The sequence below is a fragment of the Arvicanthis niloticus genome, chromosome 11 (genome assembly GCF_011762505.2).
Source record: "Arvicanthis niloticus isolate mArvNil1 chromosome 11, mArvNil1.pat.X, whole genome shotgun sequence".
Lineage (NCBI taxonomy): Eukaryota > Metazoa > Chordata > Mammalia > Rodentia > Muridae > Arvicanthis > Arvicanthis niloticus.
The window spans coordinates 58,553,456-58,576,986 of record NC_047668.1 but is presented as its reverse complement, the minus strand read 5'-3'; the positions used below and the strand labels follow the sequence as shown (position 1 = coordinate 58,576,986).

Here is a 23,531-nt window from a genome sequence, read left to right as displayed (position 1 = left end):
TTATGCAGCCAGGGAGGAATTTTAGTCCTGGGAGAGAAAAACAAAATAATGAAGGGAATATTTAAGGAACAGCTGGAGAGAAGGTAATTGGAATTCAGCTTAGCTTGTCTGAAAAAAAAAACAACACTCAACAGGAGTTAGTGTGGTTAAGTGGTTACATAAAGACTAGTAAAGTCAGGAACAGGAGAGGGGAGGAGGGAGGGGGAGGGGGACTATCAAGGAGAGATGCCATTCCTGAATGGGAGAGTAGAAATTATATGGGAAATAACCTAGAGAACAGAGGATGAAAGTGAGCATAGTACAGGCAGTCAGAGAGCATTCCAGGGATGCTGAGGAGCCATTTGCATAGCTTCCACAGGCCAGCACTTACCTGAAGTGTGAGATGGCCAGGGCTATGGGCAGAGGTGATGCCCAAGGGCAGTCACTGTATCCTGTATCCCTGTCTACGAATCAGAGCAGTATCTTGCTCTGAGACAGAAGGAATTGAGTTGTTGTTGTTGTTGTTGTTGTTGTTGTTTTTAAAGAATAGAGACAAGATTTTGGTACATTTTATTTTCCTTAAAACCATGTTTCTGTTCCCAAAGAGTTTCTGGTCCAATTAACTTAGGAATTTGTTGATTTAATAAGCGTTTTCTGAACACATACTGGGTTGAGCACTGCACAAGAAGGATAAAGAGAAATAATGAGCATCCTTTTGTGAAAGGGCCTAATTGATAAGAATAAATGTGGCCCAGTGCTGTGGGAACACTAAAAGAGATGTGGAATAGCCAGGAAATGCTCACATAAAGGAACACACAATCAGCCCTATATGCCATGCATGGGTCTGCAGTCTCTGAAGAAGCTTTGTGGGAGAGGGGCTAAGATGTGTCTACTTGAAGCAGGAGAAGCATTGCTCTCAAGGATCAAGGAGGGCTGAAGCTTTATGTGGGTAACATAGAGTGGTTTGATCTGAATGAACAAGAGTCCAAAGACATGGGCTAAGCCAGGATGGAGAGCTGGGCAGCCAGACCAAGGCTTTGGGTGCTGTGCTGAAGAGGAGATCAGATACGAGCTTGTGATGAGCAGGTGTCTACTGTACTGAGTGGTTGAGGGTAGACGAACAGGCTGTGTGTGTCCTTCACCTGCTCTGCGTTCACAACCTCCATTTGGTCTATTTAGAGACTTCCTGTAGGAGGAGTCCCTCAGGCCACTCTCAAAGACTTCAATTAATGTTCTTTAGAATTAACAACAGGAGAGAATTCAGTCTGCTATGACTTCTTCCTTGGGTACCTTTTAGGCAAAGAATTTATCTCACCAGCATGAGGACCCGATTGGGATACCCATACTCATGTAAATAGCCAAGCATGGTGGCCTGTGCTTGTAATCCCAGCACAGTGGAGGTAGACACAGCTTGAGTCTTAGGGTTCACTGGCTGGCAAGCCTAGCCTAATTGGTAGGCCGCAGGCCATTATGAGAGAAGACTATCTTAAAAAATGAACAAAACAAGGTGAGTGGCTCCTGAGATAAACTTTTTGAGGTTGACCTCTAGCCTTCAGGTGCATGCACACATGCATGTGTGTATCTGCACCACACAAAAGTGGGGACGCGGAGCAGGCAGAATGCAAACCGCTTTCACTGTGCATCTGAGCTGTGGCACAGGAGGACCCAGCTCTTCCACAGCTTCTGACTCTCAGGAAGTCAGTGGACTGTAGCGACTCTCATGTCTGGAGCCCAACCTAAACTCAGGAAGTTGTGACCCTTCCTTCAGTCTTCTCCTGTCTCTTACCAAACCAAACCAAACCAAACCAAACCAAACCAAACCAAACCAAACCAAACCAAACCAAACCAAACCAATCAAACAACAATAATAACAACAACAACAACAACCACAGTACTCACAACAACATCTTACCCACTGGCAAAGAGTGAAGATGAGTAATTTGAAAGCTGTAGGGACGTTCATTCACCCAGCTTAGTGATGGAAAATTCTCTCAGGAGTAAACACTGCACCAAATCTGTTTGCAGACTTTGTGAAGCCTTTGAAATTTGAAATCCCATGGTGGCGATAGCTTTTAACTAAGGCTCTGAACCATAAGAGAAAGCATTTCTGTCGAAGCCTGGAGTTTAGTGAAGCATGTAGGCACAGTGCTGTAAACAAAGGGGAAAGGAGCACCCAGGAGCAGGCCAGGCAATAAGAAACTTAGGTTTGCTTTGAGGCTAGGAATGAATGGTAAGTCCAGCCGGGCTACCATGTAGGCTGCAGCGCTTTTTTCAAACCCTGGAGCCATCACTAACAGTTGTCTAGACAGTTTGTTTCAAATAAAAAAAAATGTCTGTGATTTCATCATGCCGTTCTGTTCTTCACCACAGACAGGCTTGGCTTCTGTGAGATGAGGGGAGCTTTGGGTGACAAGGAAACAGGGACCTGGTTCCTAAGATGTACCTTGCTTCCAGCAGTACAGCTATCACACTTGACAGTTTCTGTTCCTCAGTCTGCTGGTGCTCCCGAATCAGTTTCTTGTGTGAGACAACTCTTGAATTTTGCCCTTTGCTTTGAAGAGGAAGCATTACATATATGCCATAGGGAATATGCAAATAGTTTACTGTTAGTTATCAGATCCTGTTGGGGGGTCACATAGGGTTGGAGCATAAACTGTTGCATGGTGCAGTCTTCATACCTGTGTGATGCTGGGAAGATCTCTCAGCATCCTTACTATAGATGCTTCGAACTGGAAGATGCTGGAGAATGGAGAATGAGTATGGAGCAGTTCCACAGCCCCCTCTTCCATAGGAATTTTTCTCCTCCTCCTCCTCCTCTTCCTCCTCCTCCTCCTCTTCCTCCTCCTCCTCTTCCTCCTCCTTCTCTTTCTCCTCCTCCTCCTCCTCCTCCTCCTCCTCCTCCTCCTCCTCCTCCTCCTCCTCCTCCTCCTCCTCTTCCTTGCTGCTTCAATGGTTTTCTTTATGCAAATCAAGAAGAGTGCAGGATGGAAGAGGGCTGTTCCCTCAGGCTACAGGTATTGTCTCTCTCCAGACTGTAACTGTCCTTGCCAGATCCTTTATGTCTGAGAATTTAGAAGCCATCAGAAGAGAACACTGAGGGCAGGTTAGTAACTGGGTGTGAGGATCTCAATGTATTCAACACCATTTGGGAAATGCTAAAAGACCTTTTCAGAAAGAAGATATTGCACTGGGTACTGAAGAATGCATGTGATCCTCTGGTGGAAATAGGGTCAGGGTAATCAAGCTATGGAAAATGACTCAGTTTCCCTATTCCTGCCAAAGGGGGAAGGGAGGGACAATGGGAATCTGAGTTAACTTTAAGGAAGACAACAAAGGTGGTCTCTGTTCTGAGATCTATTTGCATTATGGGAAGATATTCTTGTATTGTGCATCATCCATAGGCACTTGAGAGTCCTCTCTGAAAATGAAGACAGAAGCTGTGAGAACAGCATGGGGACCGAGTGATTCTTTCCTTTTGGTTTGACCCCAGGGCATTTGCTTTGAGCACAGGCTGGCTGATAATGGGTCCAGCCAGTATACTTTGCTCCTTAAAGTAGCCTTAGTGGACAGCTAATGAGTTTGTTGCCACACAATCCCATGAAGGAATAAGAGCTCAGAGAGACTGAACAGGGAGTGGATGGAAGGTTTCTAAATGACAGACACAAAGGATGTCACAGCCACAGCTCATCATCGACCTCTTCAGGTTGCCTGGCCCCTTGCACAGCCTTATTCTGTGTGCTAGATACCTTCCTGTCTTTATCACCTAACCAGCCCCCTCCCCTCTAGAGCAAGCTCTTTGGGTATCTTGCCTGGTGACCACCAGTGCTCCCATAGCACCTATGCAACGGTCATCGTAGCTTTTTCCCCACAGCACTGTAATACCTGCTGCTGAACAACTCCAAATCGCACTGTGAGACCCTAGAAACTGCAAGAGCCACCAGTATCCTGGTGACGCCAGTGGCTGAGGAAAACTCATAAACCCTTGTTGTCAGAATATATGAATGAATGAGCAAATCTCTTGCTCCCAATGGGCTATCACCTAAATGCCTCGATTTATTCTAATATCTTTGTCCCTGCTGGGAACTGCTGAGCTTCAATAAATACTTCTGAGGTAAGATGTGATTCTGTCCATCCATTCTGACTTCTCTTTGTATACAATGTCAATTTATCATTATGGGATTTGCCAAGATGCCATTCTGACAAGCGAGGAGTTACAGGTATTCACAACTCCCTCATCCTTCTGGTGTTCAATCCATCAAACATCCAGGGCAGAGTAGAAAAACAAAAGCAGCAAGCTCAAAAGACCCCACTACAAGCCTTCAGCTGTCAAACCGCGAAGGTCAAAGCTGGCAGAAGTGGATGGTCTTCCCATATACACACACACACACACACACACACACACACACACACATTGACGCCTGCCAATGAAAGCGATCCTGAGTAAAAGTTCTATCTGCCAGGAAAGGAATTGTCCTTTGTACTTAGTGGCAACCTTCACAGTTGAGGAACACTTTGACAGCTGCCTCCTGAGTCCCAGGGAGGAATATCTATCCTAAAGTGTAGGTGGAGGGCGGGGAGACATGACTTGTCATCTTCCCATTGACTGAGCATTCTTCTGTGATCTCCAACTGGGCCTTAACATTAACTTAAAGTCCAAAGCACAGGTTTTAAAACTGCTGCATTGTGGAGCCATCTTTAAGTTGATCTACACAGCTATCACTGAATGCCTACTATGTGCTACCCACTATATTAATTGCTTGGGGGAGTAAAAGATCTACAAGTCGGGGTCTTCACTCTCTAGACTGTGGCTCAGAATGAGATGAGTTTCTGTGAGAAGAGCTTTTCCTGATGGATGAGAACAGCGCTCTCTTTCCTCAAAGCTAGGCATGGGGCCAGGACTTAACTGAAAGGCCCTCTAGGGAGACGGTAAGACAAAAGAAAATGGACCCAGCAAACTGTATTCCCCTGTGTCCCGGACTACAGACAAATCACAGAGACTCTCTAGGTTCAGCTTACTCATCTATAAAATGAGAATAATGTGCAGGGCAAAAATCATAGTGAAGATGAAATGGGTTAGCGGATGCTGATGCACCTGGCAAACTCAACAGGCACAGTGCAGAAGATTCTCACTGTAGCCATTACCTGGTGTGTATCTGCCTCCTAAGAACAGAACAGAGCTGTGCAGCTGCGACCCAGTGTCAACACATGGCATTCTGATGTATGAAAAGGATGTATATACCAATGGATAAGTATCTAGATGGATATATGGAGAGGATGGAGAAATAACACACACACACACACACAAACACAAACACACAAACACACACACACACACACACACACACACACACACACACACACGGGTACATGGTAGATGGACAGATGTTTGGTATAGATGCACTCATCATGATGGTTGTATAGATGGCTGGATAAATCCACGGAAGAGTCCTTTGCCTTTGAAAATCCTTCTGGAAGTATTTCTGAGTATAGTAAAGACAAGTCTCATACACGACTCAAGTGCATTCCAGCTGCCCCAGCTTGAGGAAGGCACAGTGAAGCTTGGGTTGCAGTTGGGGAGTGTTATCTCTAGTCTGTCTACCTCGGAGTAGCACAACAATGACTATCCACTTCACACTAGTCCACCATGCACTTCCCAGATTTCTCTTTCCTCCGTAATGCTTAGTCAAGTGGTTCTGTAAATCTAGCAGCTTATGTGATCAAGCAATTAAGCTGAGATGATAGCCGTGATTCTTAATTTTTGATGCAGAGTCCCCAATGAGTTTTCTAAAAATACACATGCTCATGCCCCATTCAAAGATGCATAAATCAGATGAGTCACTGAGATAGGACTTCAGTTTTTGAAAAGGTGTGGCTCTGACTTCTGCCATCAAAGTTTTAGATCGATCATGTTGGAGCACAGACCAGATACTACAGAGAATCTCAACATTTTACAAGTTACCTCTATATTATTACCCAAAATGGTGAGAAATATGACAAACCCAGGCACCATGAGTTGGCCTGTTGCTCCCCCCACAAATAGCCCAGTCAGTCACGCTAAGGATGAGGAAAATCAGTTCATATCTTAGATCCAATCATGTTTAGGTTCAATAACCATGGTGAGCCTGGAGAAAGAGCATCCCTGGACCCCTTAGAAGGACAGACAGCTGCAGCAGTCATAGGACAGTTTAGAACCAATAGACTCAACACATTGTCCTGTTTGAGCTTCACAATGAGCCACAGGGTAGAGTAATTATTGTCATCTTATTAAGAAACTGAGATTCATTCAAGCTCTCCATAGTGGGTGGACAGTAAGCCCCAAGAATACTTAGGCTCTGTGTCCCATGAGCACCTGTGTCAGAGAACTCTGATCTCATGATTGTTACTAAGGTAGAGTATCCAGGAAATATGCTTCTGACAAGCCAGGGTGTGAGTTTTAAGGCTTTTAAAAAATTATCTTTAAAGCCTTTGAATGGCTCTCTCTTTTTAGTGTAAATCACCCAGACATTAAAGCCCTTATTGTATATTTATTAGTGTGTTATTCAGACCAAGGGGAAAGAGAGGGAAGCTGACACCGTGAATGACTTTGAAAGTAAGAAAAAGCTGGGCCTGAAATTAAATCATTGTGACACTGCCACTCGAGGGCATCAATTGCAATAAATGATCACCTTTTTTTATTCCCGATCCCGTTTATCATGCAGGCAGGATTGGAGGAGATCTTAGGCAGGATGTTGACTGCTAAGGGCTCTAACGGCCCTGTGTTGGCCACACTTGGCACAGCGGCCTGGGAAGCCTGAAGTTAAACCTAGTACAACTCTGGAAAAGTCACCAACTCTCTTCCAAAGCAAGTGCACTTTTCACTTGAGTGCTTCCCTGGGGCCATCTCTCTCTCACTCAGCCCCAAGAGACCATGCTGTTCTATCAATCTCCAAGAAAAGCCAAGGTTCTGTGTGCTGTGTGCCGGAGAGGGAAGGTCCCTGTAGGAAGGATGTAAGAATTGCCCCCGTGGATAGCCAGGAGGGACCAATGGCAGAGAGATGGAGAGAACAACTGATTGTTGCCCAACAGCCAGGCAGCATCTGGAGAAGAGGTTGCTGGTACAGAATGGTTCTTGGGCAGTAGCAGAGCATCCTGTGATGTCCTCCAGAGGAAGTGAGACACCAAAGCTGGAAAGGGCTGTGGTTATTCATACTGCAAACCACAGAAGGACTGAGACCATGCCTCTCAATGACTGTTGGCTATTCCTTTCGTGTTACATTACCCTGATGCATCTTCACTACTACAGTTTAAAGGTGACATCTTGGATCAGAACAGATTTGCTTAAGGGAGAGTGGCCCCCAGCTTGGACTTGGGGACCATCTTTACTTGGGCAGGTATCTACAGATTTTCATTCGAGGGAAGTGGATTTGGGCATTTCCTATCACAGCTATTCGGCCAGGAGATGACAGGAAAGAACATGGAAGAGCTCTTATGTACATGTATGGTGGTGAGTCCTCGCTCTGCCTCAAGTGTGCAGTTTGCTCTCTAATAGCGTATCATGCTACTAGGCTTCAGCTTCCCAACACAGAAACTCAAGGGAGACTCTGGGCCTCAGTGTCTTCCAGGCTTAGGGTTAATGTCTGTAGAAAAGTGAGGTTTTTGTATAGAGGGCTATCTCAGCACTCTCGCATTTTCTACAACAGTCACGTTGGCACTGAGATGCCCCTGCCAGATTTGCTGGACTCAAACCTCCATGTCAACACATCTTTTAGATTTATGTCTTCCAAGTATTGGCAATTCAAGTGATTGGCAACTCTTATGCCCTCAGGGACCAATTGTTCTCTTCACACACTGTGGAGTTCTGGTCACACACAATAAAATCCCCAGAGAGTCATGGCTGCAGGAAAAATCTGTGTGCTCAGAGAGTCAGGAAGACTTGAGGGATATCCAGGAAAGAGCCCAGGAAATTCTCTCCTACAGCCTCACACACCACAAACCCTTAAGCCTGTGTTCCAGAAGTCAGGAGGCCACAAGCCACACACAGCTGATTGCCTCGGGATCTATCTTGTTAAAACACATCACCAGGGCATCGTGGAATGGCAGGCAGCTCACTGGGCAGAAGCAGAATCTGGCTTCGCATCTTACCATCTCTATGACATAGCTGTTGCCATCTGGCTTGTCTTCATTAATGGGCTGGATGTTCCTTGCAAGCCATGGTCATGTGTCAAGTTCATGTCACTTCCCACAGGAAAGGCACACATTCCACTTTTGGGAAACAAACTCTTACGCAGAAAAGGAGCTAGCATCATTTCATATCTCTTACAGTTGGGCATAGTGTAACCCATTTTTTCTCATGCTGTCTCACAACTCACCATATCAAATAGGTGTTATCACATTCTTTCCAACCAGGAGAACTTAGTGACCACTCATTTCTAGCTTTATTGATACATTCTACCTATTGATAGCCAGCCAGACCTGGGCTGTTTGGGCAGCCCTGGTTGTCTTGTTGGGTAGTAAGCAGACTGGGCCCTTGTCTCTCTGTCACCCAGGAGACCCCTTCCAAAGCCAGGCAGTCTTGGCAGACTCTGCTGCTCATGCCCTGACATGCTCTACTGCTTTCCAGGGGACTAGGAAGTGAGCAGCAGCTATGATCCCCCCCCCCCCACTGCCCTTTCCTCTGCCTCCCAGTGCTTCTAGGCAGGCTGCTGTTTCCTGAGCTGCCACTGGGGAAACAGGGCGCAAGGGATCCTGTGGGGACTAGGGGGACGGTGGCTTGTCATTCTGCTCCTCTGAGTCCAGCTCTCCCAGCTCACTTGGTTCTTTCTACTCCCTCCATTGTGGCCCCAAACATTGAATATCACTTTCTAATGACTGGTCTCCAAACTGCCATCTCCTCTTATGAGAAGGAGTCAGCCCCACTTGTAATCATCAGAGACAGCACTGGCAAGTTGTCACATATCCTCCTTGCTGCTCTGAGTGCTGTTACTGAGGGAGTGACCTTTCAGTGATATGAGCCACTGGTTACTCCTGGCAGGACCCCATAAGCTGAGACTAGATTAATCTCTGTTAGAACCGATCATATTAGGGCATAAAACATAGCCCTCTACACTCGCATGATACCCAGTATGCACAATGTCCCATCCTCGATAAGGACCCACAGCAGCATGTGGACAGGGACAATAGCATTGTTCCCAATGTTCAGATGAAGAAATGAAGGCTTAAGAAGACATGGGATTTGCCTGAAGTTGGAACATTGTCCGCAGTGGGTTAATCTTGTATATATTCTTTGTAACCCTGATCTAACTTCCAAATACCCAGAGCTCTCTGATCTTATCAAAGCTGATCAGCGAATAGCAAGATAGGATTTTAAATTCAGGCCTTCTCATTCAGCACGGCACCCGAACTATGATTTTCCTGCTGAACTACCGTGACCTGATTAAGATCGTACAGCAATGGATGAAAATGCTCTGGAGTCTGGCTGCTGGGTTCAGAACACCACCAAACTGCTCAGCCTTTGACTTCAGACAGGTTAATTGACTTCACTGAATGTCTTCATTTGCAATATGGGAGATGACAGCAATAATGCATTTCATTGCGTTTTTATGAGTATTAAGTAGGAAACACATGTCAGGGGGACAGCAGTGACTGGTCCACACACCCAGGAAGTGCTAAATAGATTTTATCCACAGCTCTGTTATTACTCAGTGATACAAACTAAGCTTAATATGTCATTGTAACCCATGACCAACCACAATGACTGACTCACTCATGAATGCAGGACTCCAGACACTCTACTTGAGAAAATAAGTCTTGTGATATAACACAAAGTAGGTTTACTCATTTCCTGGCCATGGTTACTACATCTATAAGTTGAGAAGTTTGAATCAGACAAATCTCATAGTTTCTCTCAGCTCTATGATGCTCCCTAGAACTGGACAGATGTACAGATATCAATGTTCCCTAGAACTGACTGTTTCTCAACATGAATGTTTTACTGAGAGAGAACACTTAGAAAAATATCTGGGGATGGTTTTGATTGACACATTGGGGAGGGTTGCTAATGTCCTCATGACAGCTAGTTTAGTAGAGGCCAGGGCTATTGGTAGAAAATGCACAGGACAGTCTTACCTAACAAAGAGAATTCTAGCCCAAATATCAGTGATGTGAAGCCAGGAGACTCTGATCTAACTTACAAACACGCAGAGCTCTCTGATTTGCTGGACAAGGGTCTTGTGTCAAATAGTTTGCCAAGATGCCCAGGAGAACAAACCTCCTCGATGCAGTAGAATGGGCTATTGATTGTCCCTTGTGCTGACACCTCACACCCCCACCATATTGATCTAGTTGGAAGTAAGAAGCTGGCCTAAGGCATCTTTAATTTAAAGTTGGAATCATTCCTGTACACCACTGAAGTCTTCAATGGCTCTGCCAGGGATGGGGCTAACATCTTTCTATGTGAGATTCTTCAGCTTAGGACAAAGTCTCTCTAGACATGGGGATCCACATCACCACATTTGTCTCAGCATAATCCTCATTCCCCTTTCCTGTCTCAGATCACACCCTGCAGAGGGCAGCTCAACCCCTCTGGTGATTAGAAAGAGGTCACATGAGATAGTGGGGTGGATCTTGAGCTTGATGGCTACAAGCAGCCTTAAGGAAATTCATGGTCTATCTACACAGTGGGGTGATGGTCTCCCTGCTCTCATATCAGTGAAGGGAAGGCTGCCCCTGAAGATATTACATCACATGGTTCCAGGTTTGTTTGTCTTGAGAGAATGGAAATCATGTGTCTTTGGCAAGGTTCTGTCACCTAGGTTCTCTTTCTCAGTCCTCCTCACCCCTACTCTTCACTTGAACAGTCTCACTTTTCAGTGGGTTTTAGCTTTATTGGAAAGACTGCAAACTAAGGGATGGGTGTGGTATCTGCTTCAGATAGCGCCACTTTCTATTGTTTTGATGTTTGTACATCTTCTCATGTGTAAAATAGGAATTTACTTGTGATGAACACGGGAAGCTACTGAAGCAAATAAGGTTTTTGATAGTCACCACAGAGGAGCCCCAAGAACACTGGCACTGCCATGTGGGAGGTGTTGGTGTCCCCTCAACTCATGGCTATTGTAGGCTTCTCTCACAGTGTGATCTCTAACTCCAGTCATCTATGACTTCAGTGATTCTCTGCCTCAACTCACAGAACCCTAGGTGTTCATTGTTTGAAGGCCCAGCACCTCTAACATGTGCTCTTTGGTATCTGCCAGGCTTCCTGAGTAGGGAACACTGGAAATGGTAAGTCAAATTAACCAACTCACGGGGCTGGCATGTTCTGAGGCCACCATTGCTTCTGCTCTGTCAATGGATGGGAGGCCTTACCCCTCGGGCTTTCTACTGGAAAAGAACATCAGGATGAAGAAAAAGCCCTGGTGCTTGAGAACAGGTTTTTTTTTTAAAACAATGGGCAGCCAAGGTACCTGACACTCCTTATTTCTAGTGACTAGAACAGAGCAAGAGAACCAAAGAGGCACTTTAGAAGCAAAAAGATGGGTGTGAGTCTAGCTACAGGATTAGCATCCTTACTGGTATTAGATGTCATTACTAAGTGAATACCACATGTCATGATTATATCTATCCTGCATACCCTCCCCTCGAGTCCTCATAGACTCCTACTTATACACATATCCTTCCCAGAGCTCTCTCTCTCTCTCTCTCTCTCTCTCTCTCTCTCGCTCTCGCTCTCGCTCTCGCTCTCGCTCTCGCTCTCTCTCCCACTCTTTTGCTCTCTAGCTCTCTTGCTCTCTCCCCCCTCCCAATCCAAATGGTACTGCCTATATGGGTGTGATGGGGCCATCTACTGCAACATAGGGACCCCCCTCAAATGAACATACCCCCAAAGAGAAGTGATTCAAAAAGAAGTGATTCTTCTTCCCCTAATAACCAACTGCCAATGACTCCTCCCTCACCCAGGGGTTGAAACTCAGGAGCCTTCTCCTACCCGTGTCAGGGATTTAACTGGCATGATCATGTGCATATGATCACTGAACTCCTACGACTTCAGGTTTGCAACATTCTTGTCGTGTCCAGTAAAGGAATAAATAAAAGGAAACTAAGAAATAAAAATAAACGATTTCATTCCTCTTGGGGTTGTCTTGGTGTATGGTCTTTCTAGATACAACTAATACAGACGGATCCTTAGCATGGGATGAGAAAGCACTGAAGAAACCTTACAGCCTCTTTGGAAAAGCAATAGCCAAAATTCCATGTATGCACACCACAGGGACAGAGGATGGGTGACAGGCATCAGTCACAAGGGACTCTCCTCAAAAGCTGTTTTCTTGGGAGGGAAACAATCTGAACTTAATTCCAAAATTAGAATCTTTCTCTTCTAGCCATTACAAAGAAGGACCATTGCTCTTGTTGGCTGAAAAGTTGTCAAATATGTGGCCACTCAGAGCTGAGCCCTTGATATACATTGCTATATATTGATATATAATTTATAAAACTATGAAAGGAATGGAGACAAAAAGGCAGACAGAGAGCTGCCTAGTTCAAGTTGCTTTCCCATGCCATTCCTTGTAGAAGCCTGAGGGATCGCCAAGCAAGCAAGTTACATTTCCAGAAAGGGTGACAACTGTTGCACACATCTAGAAAGTTCTAGAATAAAGCTCTCTTCTAATCTCTGATGGGTTAACAGTGGGCTATATCCCTGACTAATCCCATTTTCAGGCCTCATGGTCTCATAGGATCTGCTTGGGTGGTTGCATTATTTTTTTCTTTTTCCTTCCTCGCCCACGTTCTGCTGATAAAACCTATTTTCTGGCATATTAAATTGATTTCATGGCAGCTGTTTAACATTCTCTTTAGCTGTTTGCTCCTTGGCTCCATCTGGACCTTGGGGCATGAATATCTTTAACATCTACACATTAAGTGCCCAGTCTGACAGCTGGTCCTCTGGCCTTTGGAAGGACTACTAGCCAGGGCAGCCTGGGGAACCCACAGATCAAGGCCTGAGGCACTACCTGGGGGATATTAGCAGTAATGGTTCAATCTGGACCTACCCATTAAAGGACAATTGTGAGTCTTAAGTAGATGTCAGAGTCTGGAAATGTGCATTCCAAAGCCAAATCACCTTCTAAAAATCAATTTGGACCTCAGGAAAGACTTACCCATGTTTCCCTGGGGTAGGCACCAAAAGAATCTCTCTTCCAGCTTCATTGTGGGGCAGTAGCTGGGCAACATATCTCCCAGAAGGCTGTAGATGTCTGTGCACGGAGACAGCCAGTGTGCAGTGGTCACTATTGCTCCTCATCCATGGGCTCAGAATGGTGTGCTTGGAATCTGCAGAGGTGTTCAGGAGGAGGAAGGAACCTGGAAAGAGAAAAGGAAACTGAATTGAGGATATATCCAAGCAGGAGGACAAGCAATGGTTCTGTGCAAAGGCATAAAGACTGACAGCATTGGAGATGCCTGGTGTCTCTTGCTTTATATTCACACACCCAGCCCCATTCTTCCCCTCCTAACCTTTCTTTGAAGGTACTCCATCCTGGAGGAGGTGGATGGTGACCAGGGACATGGCCTCAATAATCTCTGGGGACAAAGTTCTAACCTGGAGTAGTTTGAATGAGAATGGCCTCCAGAGGCTCATAAAATTAAATGCTTGGTCCCCAGGGAGTGGAATTGTTTGAAAGGATTAGTAGGAGGTGAGCTTTGAGGTTTTCAAAAGCCTAAGCCAGGCCCAGTGACTCTCTCTCTCTCCCTTCCTGCTGCTTGTGGATCTGAATATAGAACTCTTAGCTACTTTCCCAGCACCATGTCTGCATGAGTGTTGCCAAACTTTGAAACTGTAAGCAAGCTTCAATGAAAAGTTTTCCTTTATAAGAGTTGCCATGTTTATGGTGTCTCTTCTCAGCAATAGAACACTAAGACATAACCTTAGTGTCCCGGACTTGATTGGTTCTATGTCTTTCAGTCATGAGGAAGTTTTGTTTGTTTGTTTGTTTGTTTGTTTATAGTCTATGAAACAGGAATAAAAGCATCTATTTCAAAGAACTTCTCCCTTGTTTACTAGCTAAGTGATTTTAGGCAAAACAATAGCTTTCTTAGTTTTCCATTTACAGAACAGGGTAGGAAGGTTTCACTGAACTCAATAATCTCCTCAGCTCCATTTTGGATGGAGGCATGTGAATGTGCAACTTGTTTCCACAAAGAAAGCCCTAGAAATCCCCCACTGGTTCCACACTTGTGGCAGAGTTTCCTTCTGAGATGAGCTGAATTCTAGTGGCACAGGCCAGATGACCTACAAGAAACAGCAGTTCCTGGGATTACTGTCTGCATAAAAATCATGGCAGGGTTTTACTGTTCCAGGCACTTTCTGCAACGCATTAATTTTGCTTGTAGCACTTTTGCATTGAGCCTTTCCACTAGTAGATGCTGCCCCCTTTGCAGCAGAGACAGTCTCACAGCCCTGATTTCCCTTGTGGGAACAAGATAACAAGGGCTCAACCTTCTTAAACCATTCCTGGTACTTTCAAGGTTTTCTTCTGCACAGTTCAATTTACCAACCCGGCAAATGAATTAGTGGTCTGTGGTGAAGAACAGTGAAGAAGAAAGAACAGAATCCGTACTAGGAACTAGCCACTTCTGAGGCGGACAGTGTTGCTCTTTGGGAAACTTGCAACATGTTAAAAGTAGGTAAAAGTAATCTAAGGTTAAAATAAGGATGAAATGAGTGTGAGATTGCCTCTTAGCCAGATCAAGGACCTGACGTTAGTGCTAGAATCTGCATGCTATATCTGTTGAAACATTTCAGCATGGCCTACAGGTATTTGGAAAAATGCTCTATAAATCTTACTACATAATCTATATCTAAACATCAATTTACAGTGGAGGAGAACATTCTTATTATGGGCATAGGGCAAAGGAAAAGAGATTGGAGCTCCAGAGTCAGTACTGTCCATGCCACATGGTACAACCTTTTGCTTCTCAAGAGAAGTAGACTCTCAATCCAGATGGGGCACTGATGTGATACCCCCAAAGGTGTTGACAGTCAGGACAAGGTGCCAGGTCTCCAGAATCCTAAGCAATGCTCTCCCTGACACCTTCCTTAGCATTTAAGGGGTCCTTATCCTAAAATGTGGTCAGGAAAGCTTTGTCTGTGTTATATAGGTCAGGTACCCAGGAGAGCGCTTAGAGGGTGGAGGAGACAATGGGCATGGGGCATGATCCTTACTTGTTTTGTCCTGCCTCCTGCTTCCTCAAACTGGCTGATCATTTTGAATAACCATCTAAGCACTGGCTCTCCCTAGGGCACACTGGCAGGAGCAGGGCAGCATCCGGGTCTCTGGGTTACCAACTTGTAGCCCACATACCACAATGAGTAAAACACTTTGGGAAACCGGGGAGGAGGCTGGAGGTCCATGTAGGAAGATCCATAAAGAAAATGATCTTGGCCTTAGGGACTGCAAAGATGGCTCAGCAGTTAAGAACATTTGCTGTGTTTCCAGAGGACCCAGGTTCTATTTCCAGCACCCATACGGCTGCTCACAACTGTTAGTCAGTCTAGTTCCAGGGAATCTGACACCCTCTTTTGACTTCTGATGGTACTAGGCATGCACTGGATACACACACACACACACACACACACACACACACACACACACACACACAGAGGCAACACACCACACACATAAAATGAACCAATCATTTAAAAAAGTTAAGAAAAGCTCTTGACCTTAAATCTTTTTTTTAAAAAAAATGTATTTTATTTTTAAATTGTGTGTGTGAGAGGGGAGAGGAAAAAGGGTGGGAGGGAGAATGGAAGAGAGGGAGGGAGAGAGAGCGCACAGTTTTGTGAAGGCGAGTGCAGTGCCCATCACAACCAGAAGGTGCCAGGGCCCTTGGAGCTGGAGTTAGAAATAGTTGTGACCTGCCCCAATAGATGCTCAGAACTAAACCCTGAACCTTTGCAAAAGCAGCCAGTGCTCTCAACTGCCAAGCCACCTCTCCTGCCCTGTGGTCCTGTGTCTTAAAGGGGGAGGAAAAAAAAAAACACTGGTAGAACCAGCATGTGTAAATTAAAAGATATTCGTAAAAAAAAAAAAAAAAATATTTGGCTGGAGTGTGGCAAACACGGAGAGAAGAAAAAGGTGGCTGTGGAAAGTGGCTACTGGGAGGCAGAGCGTTTATCCCTGTGTGAAGATTTCTGCTGTTCTGTGTGGCTAATCGAGAGCCAAACAGTTTGAGTGGGAGTGTCACACAGTCAAAGCAGTACTTCCAGAAGTCTCATCTGATTGTGCAGAAGAGGAAACCAGTATCAACCAGTATCAACCAGTGTCAACCAGTATCCTCTTCCTCCACTAGTCCACTTTAGCACAAGGATGTGACTAAATTCATGACATTTAATGTGTTGCTATGGTAATGCAAGGTACAGGTTGGGTGCTGGCATCTAGGTCTGAGGTTTCCTGTGTTAGGTTCCAGTGTCTTTATCCAGACTGTCTGGGGCTCCTAGAGAGTCTCCATTGCAGTCTCACTCAGGACTCTTGGGGATACTGTTGGCAGTTAGAGGGAAGACTGTCCAATGTCTTATGTGTTAATTTCCAGATAAAGGAGCAATGGCTCTGTGCTGGCCTCAGTTGGTAGACAGCTGAGCTGCAAAGCAAAGTGTTGGTGAAGTGAAGGCAGTGTCCTTTTTTTCCTGGAAGATGATACATATGTGGACCCAAAGGAACATGAAGGATCCAGCAGAAATTGCTGGAGTGTTGGATCAGAAGGCTTTCCTCATTGCTGCTTTTCTTTCTGGGTGTGGGAGCACATGGGGAGTCCACCCCCACGATCTGTAAGGTAGTACCTCATACTGGGCCTCCTCAAAGCTCTCTGGAGGACCAGTTCTTTTTCTGGTTCTAATATGAGAGATGATGTTTATATGAATTTTATTTTTCTGCAACTGGACTATCAATCAGAGACCCAGCTTAAAGTCTTTTCAACCTCAATGGAATCAATTGTAGCTGGACTCTACCTTTGCATCGGCTGCTTCCTCCGCCCAAAAGGGAAAAATACATTTCATAAGCTCCTTGGGATGTTGTCTATATAAATCTTTCAAAGTCAGTAAAGATCTCTCTCTCTCTCTCTCTCTCTCTCTCTCTCTCTCTCTCTCTCTCTCTCTGTCTTTCTTGTTTGTTTTGCTCAGAATAGCTTGGGGCTAAGAGAAGACTCCCGAGGTCCCTTCTAATTAGGAAGGATAGGCATATATATACACAGGCCTTCCCCTGGGGTGCCACAGGGAACCAGAGAAGTAGATGAAAGGGCTTGGCCACACAGTGGCCGCCTCATGTTTCATTTAGTGTGGGTGGTATTGATAGTTATTATTATTTTTCCTCATCACTAGTATAGAAAGGTATTGCTCTTCTCTAAACCAGCAGAACATAAATCTAAGGTCAGGAACCAAAAAGTTTTAAGATCACAATGTTAGAGGTCAGACAAACTGTTGCGGATTCAGGCTCTACTTCTGTCTAGTTATAGGCCTTTGAAAAATGATTTAAAGTCTCTAAGTCTTTAGTTTGGCCATGTTCAATATGGATATATTCTATCTTAAATATGATGGCCTTGAGTATAAAATCAAATGGCAGAACAAGTGACCAGGATGGTACCTGATCCACAGTAGACATGGAAAAAATGCTGGTGCACTGATTGGACCATGGTGTGGGAAGTATTGTTATTTGTTTGTTAATTGAAATATTATTTATTTTATGTGAATGGATGTTTTGTCTGCATGTTATTTCTCTGCAAAGTTTTCCTCCTGCTCATAGAGGCCAGAGAGGGCATCAGATCCCTTGGGACTGGAGTTTCAGGTAGTTATGAGTCACCATGTAGGTACTGAGAACTGAACCTGGATTCTGAACCTAAGAGCAGCCAGAGCTCTGAGCCACCAAGCCATCTCTCCAGCCCAAGAGGGTTTTTGATCTAGCACTGAACTGGAATCAATTGGATGGACTGAGTTTCAGCCCTATTTCTGTCAGGGCTAGGCTTTCTTTGTTTGTACAATAAAAGGTTGAGTCCTGTCTCCAAGGATCCCTTCAGCTTGGAACTCAGTAATTCTGTCTGCCTGACTAGAATATTAGTAACCTAAAGGAGCCGAGTCAAGTCTCTAAGCCCCTAAGTCCTAAACACTTCTTCCCCTAATTCATCTCTCTGGGGGTTCTACACCAACAGTTTCAATCAATTGGTCAAATACACCATGAACACTCTGCTGAAAGCAAATTGTGAATCTTGCCCTGCTGTTCTCTCTTCTAAGAAGGGCGCCTGGCCTAGCATCCTGTGTCTCATGCTTCTACCCTGAGGCTGGCCTTACCTCAGTCTCTCTGGTACTTAATACAGTACCACAATAGGCACTCAATCAATGTTCCTAGGATATCAAAGCAATATATACAAGAATAAAATAAGGAAGGGCAATTTATAATAGTAATTTGTAGGTAATGGTCTCCAAATTCGGCTTCTCCAGCCAAGTCCCACACCCTGGAAGGAATATTTGTGAGGATTTCTAATTTATTTAAGTGGATGCCCACATTGTTCAAAATATGATCATAGTGCTATTTATGGGCACGCCTGTAGTTTCTTTTCACATTAATGATCTTATAAGAGAACACCTGTTTTAATTGTTTTATCTTTTATTTTATTAGTTCTTTGAGGATTTCATCATCTTTTTTATTGTATTCATATCCTCTTAGCTACTTTCACATTCAACGTCCCTTGCACAATCATTCCATTCATGTCTTGTGTCTTCTCATGTCCTGTGTCTCCTCGTGTCCTGTGTCTTCTCATGTCCTGTGTCTCCTCGTGTCCTGTGTCTTCTCATGTCTTGTATCTTCTCATGTCCTGTGTCTTCTTTCCTCTGGTTTGTGTTTGTTTGGTTTGGCTTGATTTGTTTTTTTTTGTTGTTGTTTTGTTTTTTTTTGTTTGTTTGTTTTTTTATCTTTTGTATCAAGTGCAATTTGGGCTGCACATATATTCTTCAATGTTGTGGCCTTCCACCAGGACTCGGTCCACTTGCCAGGCCCCAACACTCTTAAAGAAAATGGAATCTTCCTCTCCCAGAAGCTATCAGTTGTTAACATGTCCTTAGCTAGGGGTGGGACTTGGCGCCTACCTCCTGTTTCCATGATGGAATTCGGCCTGGCTTGAGCTTGCATAGGGCTTGTGTGTGCCGTCATGATCACCACTGGGTTCTGATGGGCAGCTTCCCTGCTATGTCTGGAGGACACTGTTTCCTCGTGGTCATCCACAGCCTCTAACTCTTATAGTCTTCTTACCTCCTCTTCTTTAAGGATCCCTTCACCTTGGGAAGTGTACATGTAAACCCATGTCTCCTTTATGGATGTACATGCTTCAGTCTCTTATTCTGCAAGCCCTGGCCAGTGGCCTGTGTGAGACCATCCACTGCAAATAGAAGCTTCTCTGATAAGGGTGAGAGATTCGTTACTCTGTAAATACAGCACTATGCTACTATCAGTTTTTAAATCCTCTTGATTTTTATTTTATTTTAGGTCTTGGGCTGTACTGGGTCTTGGGCCGTGCCTATGGCTTTGAGCATGTTAGAAGAGCAACCTACCATTGAGCCACACTCCTAGCCCTTGTCTTGATTTTTAAAACATCTTCTATTTGTTTGTAATTGCTTACCATTTGAACTTTACAAGAGGTTCTTTTGCTTGTTCTGCAAGCTTCAGACAGTTACTGCCAGCTGGGTTATTAGTCACCTTGCTCTTGTCTTCCTGACTCATCCACTGCCATCCCGAGTCAGCTATATTTCTTCTTCACCTTGCTAAGGTTGTATAAGAATGAGCAAGGGTTTTCTGTTCTGTTTACAGGTTGATGCCAAACATAAAAAAATCAATAAACAGGACTTTAATATTGATACTTATTTATTTATTATGTATGTATGTATGTATTTACTGCAGTGAATGAGATTTATATTTCTGATCTCTATGAGTTTATCAGATAACATATGACAAGGAAACTGCTTCAAGCATCAGTGGTATCAACTGAATTCTCTTCCTCCCTTTCTGTCTCTGTCTCTCTATCTCTTACACACACACACACACACACACACACACACACACACACACACACAGTCACTTGTCAAAATTGTGTCACAAATGGAATCATGACTTCTTTGTTAAGTTCCAGGGCCCCAGGAACTTAACAATTTAATTGCTTTTTCTCTTTCATTTCTTTTCTATCTCCTTCTCCTTTCCCATGTTACCCACACCCCTGATTTTCTTCCTGCAGATTCTGACTCCTTCCATAAATTCTGCATCCTGAGCCTCAGGTACAGCAATAGTTCTGAAATGTCTTCTCACCCAGATTCTGACAGTCACGCATTTTTAAAAAATTAAATTAATTTTTAAAAGTTCACAGATGTGTATTATATTTACATACCCTCCCCTATCTCCAAGGAACTTCTTTAAAGAGAGGCTTCCTTGAGGAGTTTTGAGTATTTGACTTTTTTTTTTTAATTTCAAGTTCAGACTTGGCTGACTCTCAGGTTTTTTGGCTCTGGTTCCCATATTAGAAAACATGCCTTTGAGACTGGAAGGCCTGGCTTTAGAATTTTCTAGAGTCCATGAGACTAAATGTAAGACTGATATTTATTTTATTTGTAATTTCTTTGTACATTCCTAACCTAACGTTCTGAGGTTTCAGTTCAATATGTCTACATGCACACCTTCATAAGAACCTTCATAAGACCTTACTGGTGGCATTAGCTAGACTTTCTAAAAAGAAAACCACAAAGGTGCATCTCCTTCATTTCAGGCAAATATTTTGTTGTTTCTCTGATTTTCTTTTAATTACCCTGTAGTCTTTAGTCTTGGGTCCTTCTGAAGAGATTATCTTTCAAGTTAATTGTGTTATCTGCCTTGTGTTTCTTTCCTGTGTGAGCCCCCTTTTTTTCAACCTGCTGTGATACTGCTATATGGGTGGTCCTTGATCAGCTCCTCATACTCAGACCAAGACTAGGAAGGCATGCTTATAGGTGAACTTGCCCCTCGTGTTACAAGTTCCCCGATGGTGAGTCCCAGGGACAGACCATTTTGCAGGTGTCTCTCTTCCCGGTGCCACCATAAAGGACATGCCACTCTGGGCATCCACTGTTTTGGTCTACCTGGATTCTTTAGAGAGAACTCCATTTTCCACTAACTCCATGAGTAGTTAACATCCTACTACCCCTTTCCCTGGAAAATGTGATTGACATGGAAGTGGAGCATGAAGTAGCATGGAGTGGACACACAGACTTTTTCATTCATCCTGTCACCCTTGACCCCTTTCAGGGCCCTCCCTTCCTCCTCCTGATCTCAGCAGGTGTGTGGGATGACTCCCGTTAAGTACTCTGGGCCCTGCTTCTCCTCCATCCACAGTTTCTATTTGTGCATGAGGAGATACTTGGGCCTCCTCTCCTGTTACGGTTGTGATTCAGGATTTGATCCTTTAATGAATTCTTACCAGATACTGTTAGGAAGACCTCAAGAAAGAAAGAAACAAATGTGTGCTCAATCTGCCTTGTTGAACAAGAGGCCTCTTAATCATAGCCTTTGAGTGAAAACATGAGTAAACAAATTCATGGGTAGATGGACTTCTATCATAATCAATCAAACATCATCCTGGATCACTAGCTAATTGTTCATAGTGCAACATGCTATTAATTGGTTGTTGTAAGCTATAATTCATTCAGTGATCATGATGCCAATGCTGTTATGTGGTGTTCTGTGGGTATTAGTTTTTGTTTTGGTTTGGGTTTTTTTTTTGTTTTGTTTTTTTGTTTTTTTGTTTTTTTGTTTGTTTTTTTGGCTTTTTGAAGCATTGTAGTCCTGGCTATCATGGAACTTTCTCTCCAGACCAGGCATTGCCTTGAACTCACAGAGCTCCACTTTCCTCTGCTTACCACACGCTGGGACTGAAGATGTGGTCCACTACCACCTGGTTGCCCTACGGGGTCTTAATAGGCATTATGAGAAAGCTCTGAAACCCAATGAGCCACAGGGTTCTTGGACTCAACAAAAGTAACAAGCTCTTCCACTAAAGGACTTTTCAGAATTCCAAGATATCAGTAAATGCTATGACTCTTCAGTAGTGGAATAAAAAATGGAGCACTGCCCAAGCTCCTTACACTGTAGCTAGAACTCATTTGGGGGAATGTGGCATGTAGCATGAGGGGTGCTATGGAAACTCTTCTTGAGTCTAGTTTCTTTCCAAAATCATGTTCAGAGTAAGAAGAAACAATCCCAACATCCAAGAAGGCAAGGCAGAGGTGAATAATTTATTGGCATCCATGTCTACATTTCTCTCTACTTCTGGATCATCTATATTTTAATATCTCATCTCTTATGCCTTCCACATTTGTCTAAGTTCCAGAGCATCTTATAGTAGACCCAAGCTCCGTATGGTAGAAGCTTGCCTATGGAAGGCCAACTTTGTACTGGTCATTATTTGAAGAAACTCTTAATTTGATCCTAGATCTGACTTTGCGAATGTCATTTAAACTAAGTATGGTGGTCAATAGGTTAATTGCTTGTTGTAGTGAGGAAAATCTCTAAAGCACAGAAGTTCAAGACTTGCCCAAGGACCCATGCATAGTAGTGGTGCATCTGGAATTCAGAACAAGGTTTTCAAATTGCTAACCAAACAATGCCACAAATACCCAGAATCAGGCTGTCCATGATGAGAGTCTATGAGGATGTTTTCAGCCAGGCCCTGTGCTTTGGTGCCCGTGCATCCCACCATCCTCTTCCTCTGCACTCTCACAACACTGAGGATCAGTCCCAGCAACCAATCTCAACCTCTCATTTGTCTTTCCCTGAGGTTACAAAGGCAGGTGGGGCCTAATTTTGAAATCATTTTTGGAGTTTAGGATGGCCTCACACTGCTAGATAGCATTTGGGAGTCTGTTCATGTGACTCTATAAAGTGGCCAAAGTAATAGTGTCCCTGGAAGAATTTCCTTATTGTTTATTTTCCAAATCCAAATTCTCCTACCCATTGTAGCCCTGACTCATGTGTTAAGATATAGAAGAGAATTTTGAAATTTAGGAGAGTAGGTAAGGTCATCTTCACTGGCGTGTTTTCCAAAGTGTGGCAAATACACAAAGCATCAAAGATCTAGAGGTTTCTAGAAAACATTTAGTTCACTCATCTCCTTACATAGGAAGACAGCTCAGCACATTGCCTAGCCATAGCTAGGTGCCGCAGAAGGCAGCGAGGCAGTATTAGGATCCTGCTCCAGTGCACTTGGCCTTGCTTACTCAGTTTCCATGTGAAATATTTGGAATTACCTCTGTGTCCTTCTCCTCTAGAACTTAAATGGATTGCTATTCTCAGCCTTCACTAAGAATAAAGGTACCTCGAAGCAAACTGATATTAGCTTCTGAAATCAAACAGAAAAAAACCAAGTGCATTAATTTAAGGGGGGGTGTTAAGGAAGGTAAAGAGTGCTGAGTTTTCTTGCTGATATTATTATTCATAACACAATGAGTCAAGTGGTAGCCCAGAAGTATTGGTGCACTTGCACAGTTAATAAACTTTAATAAACGAGAAATGCAA

General features: G+C 44.0%; 1 protein-coding gene across 1 annotated transcript in view; it reads right to left on the bottom strand.

Annotated features, from left to right (window-relative positions):
* Alk (ALK receptor tyrosine kinase) overlaps positions 1 to 23,531 on the bottom strand; it is a 698,959-nt gene that overhangs the window by 308,454 nt on the left and 366,974 nt on the right. Inside the window, exon 4 of the mRNA XM_034514490.2 lies at positions 13,113 to 13,314. Within this exon, the coding sequence (XP_034370381.1) occupies positions 13,113 to 13,314 (202 nt within the window). The remainder of the gene's footprint in view (positions 1 to 13,112; positions 13,315 to 23,531) is intronic.